A 16,646-nucleotide genomic window follows, 5' to 3' on the forward strand; every position below is an offset into this window, starting at 1 on the left:
TGGGGCTCCAGGCACCAGCGGACAGCTTGGGCGACGAGTCCCTGCTGCTCTGCAGTCCTGCCCAGGGACTCGCGGCGTCCAGGGTGGCCCTGCCTGGCCCCCCACTGGCCCTGTGCATGCCCCTCCACCTACCTAGGAGGACTGTCCTGTCCCACGTCCTGCGAAGGCAGTTCCCTGGTCCCGGCCCAGCGTCCGCTGCCCGTAAGCGGCAGGGCCCGATCGCTGCCCGCTGCAGGCAGGGTGCAGCCTCACGGCGGGGGTACAGGCAGGTCCGCACCAAGCGCGGGTGTCCCAGCTCCTCCAAGGAGCTCGCAGCCATCTCACGAAGGGCAGGAGCTTCTCTTCAGGTGGAGGCACACAGCAACCGCTTCAAAGTCGCAGGAGATGGGACCTGCAGCGCTGGAAGCCGCACTCGCAGCTCAGGTGGCGGGCCCCTCTCCCTCACCTACCCCTGCCCGGGGGCCTGCAGCTCTCCTGCCAGGCACCAGTGGCTGGGAGCAGATGTGCTCAGGAACAGCCACGGAGGCAGGGACCAGCAGCAGGCAGGAGGGGAAAATGAGGCTGTTTTTGCCTCGTGACTGTTACTTGTTTGCAGCGGCTAGAAAAGATGATCTGTGTCAAGCCACAGGAGCTAGAGGATGGGCTGGCACGGCAGAGGACGGGAGAGACCAGCCAGCACAGCCTGGACTTAGGCAGCAAAATCCACGATACGGTAACAAACCGCTCCGAGCTGCGCGCTTGGGTCTCGTTCGATGCCGGGGAGCCAGCACGCAAGTGGCCGAGGAGGGCCAAATCGTCGGCAGGCGCTAAACAGCCGACCCCACTACGAGAGGGGGCTGCCCGAATTTCACAGCAAGAAAACTCCAAGTGCAGCCAAGTCTCAGCATGCCTTAGGCACCGATGACTCCCGCAACCCAGAAGAGCTCCTCTCCTCTCCAACGGAGCCCCCCACCTGACGAAAGGTTTTTATAGTGGGGCCAGCTGAGCCCCCGGGATCAGCCCCGACCTGCCGCAGGCGATGCCGGCTGAGCTCCCGGGGGCTGGGCTGAGCACACCCGCTTGCAGCCCCGCAGAAAATCACGCAGCCCACGGAAGACAGGCACGGGGTCAGGTTTTGAAATTCGTCTTTTTAATAAAAAGGCACCTATAAAACAGGTCAATACATTACAGGCAGCACAGATACCCAAAAACAAGCCTAAAAATTGTTTCAAATAAAAACCAATAAGATGTCTTCACATATTGTATTTATATATTTATATTTATATATATATTTATATAATGGTACAAAATGACTGGGGAAGTTTCTCCATGGGATGACAGAGAACAGGTCAGTCACCATTACCTCAACGTGAAAGCTAATTCCAGGTGTGTGATTATCTGACATACTGAAAGATGCGGTTTCCCAGCGTTCGCTTTTTTTGGAGCTGGAAAAACATGGCGAAGTCATGGCTACAACATGGGCAAACCTTTGACTGTGATTAGGTGGAGTCAGTACACAGAACTCAAGCTGAGAAGCCGAGCGATAAACTACGAGACACGAGACTAGACACGGCTCACGGCAGCGGGCAACCAGCTGATGGCAAACCCTGCCCAGGTCTAACAAGGACTGGCTTGTTATTGAGCTTGCAGAGAAGCTCCTGCCACATTGCTGTTCACAGACGCGGTTGGGCGCGGTGCCCGGGGCAGAGGGGAGTTAGGCAACACCACTTCTCCCCGTTGTTCAGCCATCGCAGCGGTAGGGGTAGGGCTGGCTCCAGGGCGGTGGGATTTTGCGGAAGAGCACCGACCGCTGCTCCGAAGTCCCCAGCTCTGACCTAGCGTCAGGATTTCCCTTTTGCATCCAGGGCTGCTGAGTCAAAAGGCTTTGCTCCTTACTCATTTGTCACCGAAGGACAGGTCTTCCTCCTGCCGCCAGGCAGAAAGAGCATCGCGCTGCCCTGTCCCCGCGAGCGGGCAGCGCCGACCTCCCTAGCACTGCACAGCGGCGCACCGCAGCCCGCGGGCTCTGGCCGACGCAGGGACAACGTGCTGCGGACAGAGCGAGGACCGCAAGCCCCAGGCAACTTCTCAGTCGGGCTGGGCGGAAGGGACAACAGGGAAGGTACGGACACGTGGAGATCTCAACCGGGCTAAAACAACAACAGCTGTCTACAGACAAACAAAAAAACTTCCGTATAGAAAATATTATGGCTTCAAATTAACCGAGACTAGCTGGTGGGTGATGAGCAAGGTTTGGGGCTGGCACTGGTATTTGGATGTTTACGAGAAACTACCAGCAGCCAACACCCCAAAGTGCAGCCAAGAGAAGCCACAGCCTTTCAGGCAAGTCAAGCTTAGAAAGAGCTACATCTGTTCGAGCCACATCCTCCCACGTGAAACGCACGCTCTGAAAGGAGGGAGAATCCAACCCGCTAACACGTCGGGTCCAAAGCACACTTCGTTAGCCTGGGCTGAAGATTATTCCTCTGCTCCAACTGCCGAGGCAGGGATGAGCACTTCCCGAGATTGTTCCCGTTTTGCCATCTCCAAAAACGCTGCTCGCTCACATCGCACGCAACAAAACCGCACAACGCAGGAGACCAGAGCGAAATCCCTCCTCGAATCCAGACCCGTGCTTCCCACCCAGTACTGCTCGCTACAAAACGCCCCAAGACTTCGAGGTATTCCTAACTGGACTTTGTGGCTCCACCTTCTCACAGACTGGATCGAGACAGCCGCCAGGCTGACGTTTCAGCACCCGCCGGCCTTTCCGAACAGCTTGCAACGTGATAAAAAAGCGTTGCCGTTCGCTCGCTACTTGACAATCTCCCTTTCTGAAAGCCCTCTCCTCCCTGCAGTAGCAAGTAGGGAAAGGTGAGCTCTGTTACAAGAGAGGTAGTATGCTAAGTCTGGCTCTGCAGAGATAATCCTCCAACTGGTGTTCCTCCGGCAATCGCGTGCCCCGAGTTCACCGTTGGATACCCATAGGGTACACCACGCTGGAATGCGGTTCCCGCGGAGGTCCAGAGATACTGTGGTGTGTGCAGAAGTGCACGCACGCACGCACGCGCGTCACCCCACAGTCCCCTCCGTGAGCAAACACGGGAAAGACCGTCAGTGCCGCGTGCAGGAAGACCTTACGGAGTGGCGGATGGGGAGGGTGGAGCGCATCCAGAAAAGCCGGAGTTGTTCGAACGGCACGCTTCCGCCAGCCTAGGAACGAGGGGCCGCAACGCAACCTCGGCCTCTTCTGTCCAGAGCACGGGATGGCTGCGCCGCTGACACCGTACAAGACACCTCTTGTACCGAGACGGAGTATCGCATGCAGGGACAGGTCCTCTTCAACAGCTGGACCTCTACTGTGCGGTAGGGCAGGGCTGCTGCCGGTAGCTCAGGGCGAGATGGAGTGAAGACTGCCTGTGAAACTCCGGAGAAGGAGGACCGACAAGCGTGAGGAAGACCTGGGAGAGCATTCAGCAGCAGAGGTAGAGGGGGCGTGGTGGAGAGGCGGAGGGCGATGGATGGGTAAAGGACTGGTGTAGGAAGGCTGCAAAAGAGCTGGGTTCCCAGCTAGCCTCTCCTGGAAGCACAGGAATGCATCGCCTTGCTCATCTCGGAGCCCACCTGTCCCCAGACACCGCACCACCCTGCCCGCTGGGGACACAGCGGGAAGGGAAGAGAAGGGACTAGAGGCGACACGGCTGGTCGAGACCTTCGGGTCCAGCATGTTATCGTCTGCGAAGCCCAGATCCTCGCCGCTTCTCCAGCCGAAGGGCCGGCGTCCTCCCCGTCCCAGCCACGGCAGCTTCGCCACGGAGCAGCGGCAGCTGTATCCCGTGAAGCTGCAGCCTCTGCCCTGCCGGATGGGGACTGCTCCGGCAGCGTTACGCCGGGGCCACAGCTCTGACCTCCCCGATGGTCCTCGGTCGTCGGTCGTGTTCGTGGGCTCGGCACAGCCTCCACAGGGGCCTAAGATCTGCGTGAAACTATACACCCCGCACATGCAAACCGTTCAGACGCGTGAACAACACAGGTTTGACACAGAGTCACTCTACAATGGGATCTCTCAATGCCCTGTGCACCCTGGGGGATCCTCCTGCCTCCCCCAAGGAGAGTTTTCAATCCTTGTACACTGTTGCCTTTAGCACATTTTTGTTTCTGTTTTTTTAAAACATGTTTTGAGGCTTCTATTAAAACACAGAAATACAGAACAATTAAAAACCAGCACAAGTTTTGCCTTTCCCAGCGACCTATTTACAGCTAGTTCCAAAAACCCTCTTGCACATTTTGGTTGCTTAAAAAGAAAAAAAAAAAAAAAAAGAAAAAAAAAGAAAAAGGAAAAAAGAGAGAGAGGGAAAAAAAGGGAAAGAAAAACACTTGACGGAGGAAAACCATAAATGAAAAATTTACAAACTGCCACAGGGTCTGGATGTCCCTGGTCACCACGCAGGGTTCAAAGTAACAGCCCCACTCCCAGCCCCTCCACCCTCCCCTTCCCCAAAAAAGAAAGGAAAAAGAAACCCAATTCACATCAAGTTTACTGCACATCTGGTTTTCTGTGTAGAGGCGAATCCGATACGAAAAGCATCCCACGTGGTGTCCTCCACCGGCGTTGGCCCCCAACCCTCCCCCGAAGAAAGGTTTAAAAACGTTTGTACAGGCAGCCCCGTCCCCTCCCCAGCCCTGAGCGCCAGCCGGGGTTAGAAAGGCAGGTTCGCCATGTTCCCGGGCCCGGGGATGTAACTCATCTGGCTGTCCAGGGAGACACTCCTCTGCCTCATCTGGTGCGTGACCATGAGGTTCTGCTGAGGCGGGGGCCCCATGAGAGAGCCCTGAGGTGACATCATGTGTCCGGTCTGGGCATACATCTCCCCCGACACAGACATGCTCCTCTGCTTGGCCTGCATCAGCATGAAATTCTGCTGGGCCATCAGGCTCTGCTGCGGAGACATCATGCCCTGGTGCATGCTGTTGCCCATCATGCCTTGCTGGGGCGGTATGCCTGTCCTGCCCAGCATGGGCACTTGTCCGGGATGGCACATGGGCATGCTGAGTCCCCTCTGCACGCCCTGCTGCCCGGGGAGGCTGGGGGCATTCATACCTGGCCGCACCGGGGGCTGGTCAGCCATCATGTTCTGCAGGTTCATGAGGTGGAGGTTGGAAGGCTGCGATTTGGGCGCTTGGCTGTCGCTCTTGGGGAAATACTGCAAGGTGCTGCTTGGCTTCTCCGACGGGATGATCCGGGACAGGTCAAACTCGGGGATACCCGTGGGCGTGGGGCGGATGACCTCGCTGAGCTCGGGGTCGTTCAGCACCGACGCCACCCCGGGAAGCACGGGCGGGTAGGGCTCGCCGATCCGAGGAGGGATGTTCTTGCCCATCATGTGCTGCTGAGGGGGCATCTGGCCGGGCTGCTGGGAGGGAAGGTCCTCAGGCGGCAAGGGCATCCCCGGCGGGTAATGCTGCGGCATGCCAGGGCCGCCTGCCCCGCCGGGGGCCATGGGCATGCCTCCGGCAGGAGACGGCATGGCGTTGTGGGGCTGCTGCATGCGGGGGAACACGAGCTGGTTGGAAGGAATCATCTGCGAACTGTTGGGCACGGGGCCGCACTGCTGGTTCAACGAGTCCTGGGGCCCCGGGGGCAGCATCATGGGGTTCTGGGGGGCACGCCCGCCCCTGGCGCACTCGGGTGCATAGGAATGTTGGAGCCCAGCGGGTTCGGGGAGGACATCATGGAGGTGGGGGGCGGTTCGTGGGAGAGGGGTTGCTGACCAGGCAGGTTCATTCCCATGGGGCTCTGAGAGGATCCAGGCCCCACGGAGTTCAAGTGCAGTTGATTCGGCTGATTCCCCGTCACGCCTAAGGAGAGGAAAAAGAAAGGAGGGTTAACTCTGCCCACAGACCTCTCAGGGCTGCAAAATCCACACCCTGGAAGGCTGCCGAGCGCTCCTGCTCAGAAAGCCCTGAGCGTGGAGCGTGATGCTCAGCAAGCAGCCGCAAGATGGGCTCGCAAAGCACCGACGTCGGGAAAAAGCGCCCCAGACTCCGGCTCCCCAAGCCCGCGAGCAGCGGAGAGCTATTCCAGCTTCATCCAGTCCCACGCTGGATTTGTGGTTCCTCACAGCCCACTGATTTTAGCGTCCCGGCTGGCTCTGCATGTTGGGACAGCCCTACACCATGATCTCAGCCGGGCTCTCAGCTGCCTGGTAGGCACTGAGGAGTGACCCTTCACCACTGCCTGCCTGCAGGGTTAGCCACGCAGCAAGCTCCTGTGACCACACGACCTCGGGCGGTGAGGAGAGAAAAAAAGCAAAAGAGTCGGCAGCCCGACACAGGTGCTGTCCGGGAGGGAGGACTGTGCTCATCGGTACGGCGGAGCCATCAGTGCCTGCGGAGGGGTTCGGGTCAGGAGGCAGCCAATGCATTTGCATGCCTGCGGTCAACCTAAGTGACTACTCAGCAGTGAAAGAGTCAAAAAGTTGATTTTTCATTTTGAAAACTGCCAAAAATATTTATCAGACAGCTTTAAACCCCTAAATCAAGTGGTACAGCGTGCTGGAATTCCCCTTCGGGCTGGCCACCAAGTGACGAAAAACACTCATTTGCCTAGCTGTCCTCACCAGTGCCACCAGCTAGCGGAGCGTATCTGGCTGTCGCTTACTGAAATCAGAACTATGCTACGACATAGCCTCGCCTGTGCAGGCACCTGGGCTCCACTCAAAACACCCAAACCCTGTTCAGGGCGTCCCTGTCCCGCTGCACAAGAACACAAGGGCTCCAAGCAGCAGACCTCTGCCTGCAAGTCCCGGGCCCGAGACAACTCCAGGAGCCGTCAAAATCCAGGGCCGAGGCGTCCGCGCAGGGTCAAGGTAGTGCCGAAAACTTCCAGAGCTCGTGGAAGAAGGGTGCCGCAAATGCCAGCCTGGCTCGTGTCCTTCCAGACAGCACACCCGAGCCAAAAGCTGACGGACAGCCTGGGCACAGGGCGGAGAAGTGAGCAGACTGTTACGAACGAGGGCAAATTCAAGCTATTGGACATGGCAGTCGGTGGGAGAACAGAGTTTCTGACGCCTCCTCCACCTGGTGCCTCGGGCCTGCTGGCAGCCACGAGACGGTCTGACCCCTCGCGCCAGCCCGGCCCCAGAAGTATGTACCTGACATGCTTCCGGGCGGGAGCATAGGCCTGTCCGGCAGCAGCTCGTCATCAGAGGTGGCGATGGTTTTGATGGCATTGTGGTAAAGCGGTGTGGAGCTGGGCATGGCATACTTGGACATCTGGGACATCATCAGCGAGAGGGGGTTCTGGGAGGGGGATGGATCTGGAGAGGAAGTAAAAGGCATGTTGGGATTCATGGTGCTAGAGGTGTTACTGGCCGGTGCGGAAGAGCTGCTCCGAGGCCCAGAAGGGAGAGAACCTGCAAGCAAGAGAGAGACCGGCTTAGTACCGCTCGCGCACCGTGGCTTGCTCCCGTCAGACGGCAGCCCCGTCCCCTCCTTCCGACAGCAGTGACCAGAGGAGGCTGCAAAACGCAGAGCTGGCACGGCCCAGCACCCTCCGGACTCTGAGGAGGCTCACGCGGAGACCCTGCTCCAGAACGGTGATGGACTTCCACTTCCAACTGCCCCTGACTGCCCAGCACAGACACATCGTTTGCTGCCTGTATCGCAGAGCGTGAGCCGGGGCTGAAGTAAAAGCTGCTCTGTTCGCCCTCCCATCTACCTGAAAAGGCCTTGTTTGGACTCCTGGGGAAAATGACGCGCTCCGTGAGACGTAAGGGCACGCACAGGCACGATCGTCTCCCTGCTCCTGCAAGAGCACACGGGCTGGAGAGAACCACCGTCCACACGCTCACCAAAACCAAGCACACATGCGCCCTCGCACACAAGATAGCCGGCATACCCTGATCCAGTCCTGCCATGGAAGTAGACGAGTTCATGCTGAGAGTCTGCTTGCTCTGGTTGACTCCTGGGCTCGGCATGGTGGCTTTGGGAGACGGCACCCAGCCAGGGGAAGGAACGGCCATAGAAGGGGACTTCAGGCGGCTTGGTGAGCCGGTTGGAGACCGGACGTTAAGCGAGGAGCTCATCACCTGGGGGGACTTGAGGGGTCCAGACTGGTTTGAAGGCGGCATGCTGACCATCTGCGAGGGCGTCTGCGGGGACTTGAGGTTGGCAGAGGGGGACGTGACCAGTGGCGAGTGCACCTGGCTGAGGGTGGGAGACTTGAGGTGACCCATGCTGGGGGAGTTCATCTGGCTGATGTTGATGGTGAGGTCAGAGGGCCGGCGGCCCAGCCCCCGGGAAGGTGCCGGGTGCATGTTGGCCAGGTTGCCCCCTTGCGTGGGCGCGGGATTGGAGGCCGGAGGCAGAGGGATGTGGCTGAGCCTGGTGGTGCCACTGATGCTCCCAACGGGCATGGCGCCCTGCTCAGGGCTGAACATCTCCGAGCCGCTGCCCATCTCCTGGGGCATGTTGGGGTAAGGCCCTTGCCCGCTCGAGAAGCCTTGCTGTCCTTGGCCGGGGAACTGGGAGGGAATCATCATTTTCTGGGTCCCCCCAGCATTGCACTGCCATTGCCATTCTGAGCCCTCGCCCTGGCCAGCTCCTCAGGGCTCATGCCCTGGTGGGCCATCATATCGGGGCCCCTCATCTTCTGCGACATCATCATCTGCTGCTGCGGGGTCATCTGGACATTGAGGTTCATGTTCATGTTCATGTTGACATTCATGTTCATGTTGAGGTTGCCAGGGCCCATGGGTGCGTCCATGTCCCGAAGGCCCGACTGACTCATGGGGGGGCTCAGCATCCCCCGAGTGCCTGCAAAATCCATTCCCATCGGGGCACTGCTCAGGCTGTCCCCCGTTATCTGCCCAGCAAACATGGATGGATCCATCTGCCTGTGCGCCTGTATCATCCTCTCCATTTCCATGCCCTGGCTCATGGAGTTGCCGGACATCCCCATGGGCCTCTGCATTGCCACTGGGCGTTTCTCCATCAGCTGATGCCGCAGGATCTCCTCCCTGGCACGGGGATTCATGAACCTTTCGGGGTCCCCTTGCCCTGATGGGTAGGGCAGGGTGCCTTGCGGAAAGTTCCCGGGGCCTCCCATAGGAGGCATATCGTCGCTCCATCCCATGCCGGGCCTGACCGGCCTCTGCATGGCATTCATGGGCCCAAGAGCATCCAAGGGCATGTTCTGCATCCCTCCGAAGCCAGAGACTCTCTGCATTTGATTCCCAGGGAACCGTGGCCCTGGGAAGGGTGGCCCTCCCCGCAGCTGCATAGGGTCCTGCACATCTATGGGTCCCCGCAGCTGGCTGCCCATCCCCGGCGGCCACTGCTCTCCAGGCTTGCTGTGGTAGGGTGGCGGGGGCCCACGCATCATCATGCTCCCCATCGACTGCGGGATCATGATCTCCTGCATGGGCCGGCCGTGGATGCTGATTTGCTCCTCTTTCCGTCGCTTTTCCTCATAGTACTCCTCCTGCAACTTCCTCCAGGCCACTTGCTCCGGTGTCAGGCTGTCCTGGTTCAGCCGCTGCATCATCATGTTCATCTGCTGCCCCATGTCAGCGCCTGGGTGGTGGGGCACCTCGTGTTCCAGGCTGGGCCCACCAAGGCTCTGGGTCTGGGAGATCATGGACTGCAGCGGCTCTTCATACTTCTTCATGCTGGCGGGGGGCGCGGGGGGCTGGGCAGGGGCAGCCTGCGGCTGAGGGGCCGTCCCGCCCTCGCCTGCGTTTTGGCTGGACTTCATGAAGGGCTCGGCCTCCCCGCTGCGCAGCAGCAGACGCTCAATGTCCCGCAGGGTCTGCAGAGAGCGCTCCCGGTGCTCCAGCTGCTCCTTCGAGAGCCCTTCCGAGTTCATGGGGTTCCTGGGGCCCAGGCCTGCCTGCCCGTTCCCCGGCATCCCCGGGCCCGGGCCCTCCCCGAGGAGGCTGGAGCTGGACGTGGCGGACGAGTCCACTTGCCCAGGCTGCATGCTGTTGGCAGACGCGGTGGGCGTATTTGGGTGGTTACTTCCAGGCTGGTTGCTGCCGCTGTTGTTCCCCAAAGAGTTGGGAGTCAGATCTCTCCGGACATCTTCGCTCGTCCCTTCCTGGGGCAGGCTGCTGGGCGCAGGCAAAGGTGTTTGACTGATGGTCTGAGGCGGGGGCGGAGGCTGCGGCGGGGGAGGCTGCGGCTGTGGCTGACTCGCTTGAGGTGCCGGTGGCTGGGACTGCGGAGTGTTGGCAGCAGGAGGGTTAATTGGAAGCGGCTCAGCAACTCCCAGCACTTTAGGAGCTGGTGCCTGGCAGAGAAAAGGGAAATAAACCTGAGCGGGAAAAACCCTAGGTAGGTATTCTTCCCTGCAGGAGACCTCTCTGTCCCAAAAACATGCCCCGCGGCAGTTCACCTTCATTCCTTTTGGGGAAGACGCGGGCCCTATTACATGCCCTGGAAACGCACAATCAGGTACTGTGCCCACATGGCTGCGGGGCCGCGTGCCATGCCCCATCCCAAACTTTTCACAGCTGACAGCAGCCAGGACTCACTCTGCAGAGGTTCCACAGCAAAGCGGCTTCCCACCCCACTGAAAGGGCTTTCTGACAACCCCTTCCTCCACAGCTAGGCCAGGAGCTGGGGGAGAACGGCCACGTCAGAAGGGAAGGGTCAGCAGTCAGCAGCACGTGCCGACAGGAGCGTTTGGTTCATAGCTGCTATACCTGGTCTAGCTTTGCCCGCGGGACGTTCTGCTGATGGTAGGCCAGAATGGAGTCAGCTCGGCCCTGCAGGACAGCTTCTGCAGCTCTGGGGAGAGAGCACAAACCGCTCGAGAACAGGCATTGTGCCCCATCCCACCCACGCCAGGCCCCACGTGCCACCTCCGCTCTTCAGTCCTGCGGGAAGAGGGAAATCTCTGGAGGTCACCAAGAAGGGGGGATATTCTCAGAGTCCTCCCGCCTGTCCTGCACAGGCCCCACTGAGGTTCTCCAAGTGACCATCGCCTGCCCTGGAACTTCCCTCTTCCTATGTCCTGTGATGGGCACTCGGCTCTGCCTGTGCCTGCTGCCCTAAGGTGGCTGTCAGCGAGATGCTCTGGGATCTACCGCACCGAACCTGCGGTATAGCAGAGCTCTAAAACCAAACAGCCTTGCTAAGACTCCACGGCTGAGACAATGCAGGACAGAAGGGGGGAATCGAGTGCAGAACACCAAGCGTTACACGGCACTCCCCGTGACACCCAGCCCCTTAGACACTTCCGAATCAGGCCAGCAGTCCATACTGCTTCGGGGGAATCTTTTCGTTGGGTGCTGACTAGTTGTACTCTACGGCGCGTGTCGCAGAACGCAGTGCTGGGCATCGCTGGGAGGAAGCGTGCATTTAAGACAAAGTCTGCCCACCAGCCGTAGCTGCCAGCAAACTTCCTGAACCTCAGGGGGGACCCACTCTGTGCAACCAAAGAGACGCAGGTCTGTCCAGCTCTCTTGTACTCAAGTGCAGCACGCAGCAGGCAAGTGTGACAGGCCGGCCCTGTACCAGCGGAGGACGGACGGGGTTTACTGCTTACGTGTTAGCAAGGTGCGTTGTAAAGACGTAAACGAACTGTGAAGGCTGCTTTCCTGTTCCGCCGCCTCCGCCTCCTGCAGCGTCTGACCGTAAGCCGGGGGCAGCACCATGAGGCACGCTGGCAGAACTGGTCTCGTTCAGGTTCGGCAGCGGGTTGGACCCTGGGCCAAGCTGTGAGGCCGTGGACATCGCAGGATCTGCTACATTACAATCTGCGGGAGCAGAGGAGACAAGCCGCTGAAGCCGGCGCAGCAGGAGAGCCCGAGCGGCCGCTGCTGCCGGCACCACGGGGAAGGAACAGGCAGGAGGGGAGGGAGCCCGGGGGCCGGGGCAGGGAGCTGCGGGGCTGGGCACGGCGCCGGGCCGTGCTCGGGAAGAGCCGCTGCCCGCCCGGGCCGCCGGCAGGCGGCAGCACCCGCCCGGCCGCCTCCGCCGCCTGGGTGGCCGCTGCCCCGGGGCCGAGGGGCCGCCGCCTCCCGGCCCCCCCGGCACGGGGGCCCGAGGCTCTCCTCCTCCCCCTGTCTCGCAGACACGCCGGGAGCCGGGGAAGAGGGGATGCTGGCCACTGGCGTGGTGACTCTTAATCGTCAGCCGTTATTAAATAGTACTCCTAATTAACATTAATCACCAGTGCAATTACCAGGAGCATGCAGTGCCTTCCTCTTGCCTAGCTCCTCACACACACACACACACACACACACACTACATCCCCCAAGGCAGGCTCGCCCGCTCTCCTCCCAGCAGCCTCTCACCACCGACCTCCCAGGACACCAGCGCCAGCAGCCCAACCCTGGCCACAGCAGCATTGAAAGAGAAGAGGCATCACTGGAAATCTGGCGTTGGGACACGCGCGCTGCCTCGCTTGCCAGCCCTTGCCCCTGGACAGCCCCACCACCTTGCCCTGCTCGAATTAGGCAGATCGTGGAGCAGGCTGCGACAGGGAGGTGGCACTATCCCTTCCCACAGGGGCTGTGGACCGTGCAGAGAAGCACAAGGGAACATCCTGGAGAGGATGGCTACGGGGCGCTGGCAGGCACAAAGGCCACCCTCTACCTGCTTTTATACACTTCCATGTTCTCCATCAGCTGCGGCCCTTGGGCCCCACAGGACCTCGCCCTGCTCTCTCAGATACTCTCCCTGTTGCGACTGAAAGTAAACTGAATTCTACATAAGAAAAAATCAAGGAGTTTTGATGCTTTTGGAAAACAGGAGAGACCTACAGTTTGTTGCCCCAAACGGTGCACGCCTTGGCCAGCTCAGCCCTGCCTGAACCACGGTCAAGACCCTGAGAGCCTCTTCAGACGCAGTTGCCTTTAAAGCACAGCGATGGAGATGCGGGGGATGGCCTGGCGCAGACTTAGCTGCTGCAACGAGGGCAATGCGTGTCACGTGGTCTGGCTGCAGCTACGAGCAGGGTAGGCACGCTTAACCAGAGTTAAGCCAGGCACGCTTTCAAGACGGCAATTCTGCTGCTAGCGTGGCCAGAGCAATGCGCAGCAGGGACATTCAACCTCAACACCTTCTCCTCCAGCATCTTGGTAGCATCTCCACAAAACAGGTCCCTCACCTCATGTCCTGGTTTCGGCTGGAATAAAGTTAATTTTCTTCTTAGTCGCTGGTACAGTGCTGTGTTTTGGATTTAGGATGAGAATAATGTTGATAACACGCTGATGTTTTAGTTGTTGCTAAGCAGTGTTTATACTAAGTCAAGGACTTTTCAGCTTCTCCTACTGCCCCGCCAGCGGAGGCTGGGAGTGCATAAGACACTGGGAGGGGACACAGCGAGGACCGCTGACCCAAATGAGCCAAAGGGGTATTCCATACCATATTACGTCATGCCCAGTATATAAACTGGGGGGAGTTGGCCGGGGGGCACTGTGGCTCGAGGGTTGGCGGGGCATCGCTCAGCGGGTGGTGAGCAATTCTATTGTGCATCACTTGTTTTGTATATTCTAGTAGTATTATTAGAGTTTTACTTTTTTTTTCCCCCGATTCTCTCCCCCATCCCACTGGGGGCAAGGAGTGAGCGAGCGGCTGCATGGTGCTTAACTGCTGGCTGGGGTTAAACCACGACACCTCACCGCACGGCCGCAAACATTCTCCCAGCACAGCGACCGCCAACTGCAGTGGCCCACCACGCCACACACCCGGCTAAGTCAGCACACACAGGCAAAGCCGGAGGTGCCAGTGCCATCTGCCCTGCTGAGCTGCAGGAAGGACCTGGCGTTATTCAAGCTTCTGAGCTGGCAAGGGGGTAGAAACTCACTGTGTGCACTGCTGATGGGCTTGTCGTCTTCCTCGCTGTCCGGCCCAGAGCACCATTCGTCCCCACTGTATGGCTGCTTCCTTTCCAGCACGCACCGCCGCTTGCTACGGGGAGCCACCTCACCTGCAAAGGGACAGAGCCATCAGAAGAGCTGAGGAGACCTGGCAGGGGCTGGGAAGGCTGGGGCCCTGCCCAGCTGTGTGCTGCACGCTGGCACTGCCAACCCAGCCAGGCTGCACTGGGCAAGAAGCCTTACACCGACATCTGCCCAGCCCTGGCAAAGATCCTGAAGCATCTGCTCAGTCTGGGCTCCTTGTCTTTGCAGCCAGACCTGGTGAGACTCCCCTGTGAGAGCCAGCGGTTCAGAATGAGATGTATTTCTTACTGTCTGAAAGGAGTCTGCAAACACAGGACGTGTCCAACTGCTGTTCCAAACCGGAGAGCTTTGGGCATTAACCCTAAATTTAAGGGGTCTGTGATTTAGCAATTAAAAGCTGAAAGCGGAACGGGAGGACGTGTTCCTATCCTTGGTAGGAACAAGAGACAGACTCTGCCCTTCGCAGACATCAGTCAGGCAGGGGCCTTTCTGCCATCTGCAAACTCGGATGCTCCCTCCACTTCTCAGATGGGGCTGATGCAGCTCAGAGAGGAAGCGGCTTGCCTAAAGGCACCCAGGGACTCGGGGAAAGGAATCAGACACAGGATGGACAACTTCCAGTCCTGTGCTTGAACTCTAATATAACACTGTCTGGCCTCCCTTTTTCACATCATCAAGTGGTTTCCAGGCCATATTCACGTGATCTGTCAGAGCACTGCAGCAGGAACATAGGAGATTTGGGCATTCCTCATCAAGCCATTTGAATGATTTTCCTGTGGAAGTCTGGGCTACAAGACAGTCCTGGGATAAAGCTACAAACGCTTATGATCGGTGGCATACAGTAACGGGGAGAAAGCTTTCCTGGGGGCCCGAGGTCTGTTCAGGTACGTTCTACCCGTTCTTCCAAGGCACGGCCCTGGCCTAAGCCAGTCAGGCAACACAGCTTTGGCTGTGAAACCAAATCCTTAGGGGCACGAGCCAGAAGAGCGGCTCTGCGTTTGGGGACCGGGCACGAGCCTTGGCTGGAACCAAGGGCACCACTGGAATTTCTCCTCCGACAAACCCCTGCAAGATGCTCAAGCGTCCCATGCAGCCGTTCAGCACAGAGCTCGGCGGAACACAAGAGGCTACAGGGAAGGCTGGTGAAGACAGGGAAGCCAGAGGGTTTGGAAGCACTGACTCAGCCCTTTTCCAGGAGCCACGTGCTGTAACAGAAGAGTCATCCATCGCTGACGAAACCACAGAACTGTTCAGACAGCGACCCTCGCAGCACCTCCTCGCTAACCACGACCGAGTCGTCGGGCAGCTGCAAGAACACCACAAAGGCAGCTCTTTGCCAACAGCAAGGAGACAGAAAACAACTCAACTCGGTCCCAAGTTGAAAGTCTGCACGTTGCAAAGCAGGGGTGTTGGGCGCAGTTTCAGTGAACCATACCCTTGCTTAGCTGACCTCAGTAGCCCACGAAAACCAGAGTCCCAGATTCTCGGTGTAACAAGCAGTTGAGGGAATGAGACGTAAAGACAACGCTCGGCCACTCTGGTCCCAAAACCGCGGATGCGACAAGCAGTGATGCAAAGACGCACAGGCAGCCAGGACAAGCCCGGACAGAAGCCGCAGCACAGAAAGCCAAGATGCTCACAGCTGCTCCCATCCCAGGTCCTGCCAGGACGCTCGGAGCAACTGTGAGGAGGACGTGCTGAGGCAAGGTTTAGGAGAGCATTACCTTTTGATTCTGCGTCCTGTGAAGGGGTGCCGGCTTCTCGCTGTTCTCCGGAGTCCACCGAGATGCTTCGTTCCCGTTTCACCTTGCCCTTCAAGGAGCTGAAGTTTGGGACAGTGTTCTGGCTGTTTTTCAGTCCAGAGTTGCCAGGGGAGATCTGAGTGGCCTTGCTGCCATGGCTGCCCGCCCCCACACCCTTAGAGCCCAGGTTGCAGGTGGGTGCTTGGCTCACGTTGTGGTGCTGGGCCGGGGCACCGCTGCTGCCTGCCTTGCCATGGCTGGGCAGTTTGTTGTCAGGGTGCATTGGATTGGCTAAAGCTTCCCACAGCGCCAGTGGAGGGAGCTCCCAGGCCCGTCGGTCAGAAACCTGCAAGAGAAGAGGGCAGCGAGTGAGCAGGGTGCCCCGTGCGCGGGCGCAGCTGCCAGGGGCACTGCCCAGGGCCGGGGCACCGGGGCTGCTCCTTGGTCGCAGGGCCAGACAAAGCCTTGCGGCAAGGCACAACCCAGAGACGCTTGTGCCGGGAATTAGCCCCGGCCCCTTCGAGCAAAGGATCCCGCTCCGCGGTTAGCTGCGTGCGGACAAGCAGCAAGCTCCCACCCAGGCACGGGAGGCTTGCCAGCGCGCCAAGGCACAGGCACGGACACGAGAGCCCTCGTTTGCGAGGCCGCGACGAGAACGGGGTGCTCCATGCCAGCCTGGCCCTTTGGTGAGCGGAAGGATCCTTAGAGCTATTTTGCGGGTGCTCCCAGAGCTCAGACAACTTTGTGACCCCGAACAGAAATCTGGTGCCCTACTGGTTTCAGGGACCCCCTCTGCTGCTAAGGAAGTTTCCTCTGCTCTGCAAAACACACAGGAGGCAACTGAGCAGACAAGAAAATGGTCTTGATGCGAGCCTATAAAGAGAAAGCTGGGATGGGGCAGGGGAGGACTGAAGAAGGTTGAGGCAGCTGAGGAGGAGGCGGCGGTGAGTTGCAAGGCAAGGGCAGAGACGGGAAGTGCAGGCACTCATCAGTTAAGCGGTATCCCTGTCTC

At 59.1% G+C, this 16,646-nt stretch overlaps 1 protein-coding gene across 1 annotated transcript; it reads right to left on the reverse strand.

Annotated features, from left to right (window-relative positions):
* Positions 1-4,596: 4,596 nt before the first annotated feature.
* Positions 4,597-15,968, reverse strand: BCL9L (BCL9 like). The gene is given in 9 exon segments (XM_050910940.1): positions 4,597-5,647; positions 5,650-5,838; positions 7,134-7,394; positions 7,880-8,540; positions 8,543-10,270; positions 10,686-10,770; positions 11,531-11,741; positions 13,796-13,918; positions 15,617-15,968. Coding segments are annotated over 9 exon segments (4,527 nt in total). The 5' UTR covers positions 15,918-15,968; the 3' UTR covers positions 4,597-4,679.
* Positions 15,969-16,646: the final 678 nt, after the last annotated feature.

This window comes from Gymnogyps californianus, chromosome 25 (assembly GCF_018139145.2).
Source record: "Gymnogyps californianus isolate 813 chromosome 25, ASM1813914v2, whole genome shotgun sequence".
Lineage (NCBI taxonomy): Eukaryota > Metazoa > Chordata > Aves > Accipitriformes > Cathartidae > Gymnogyps > Gymnogyps californianus.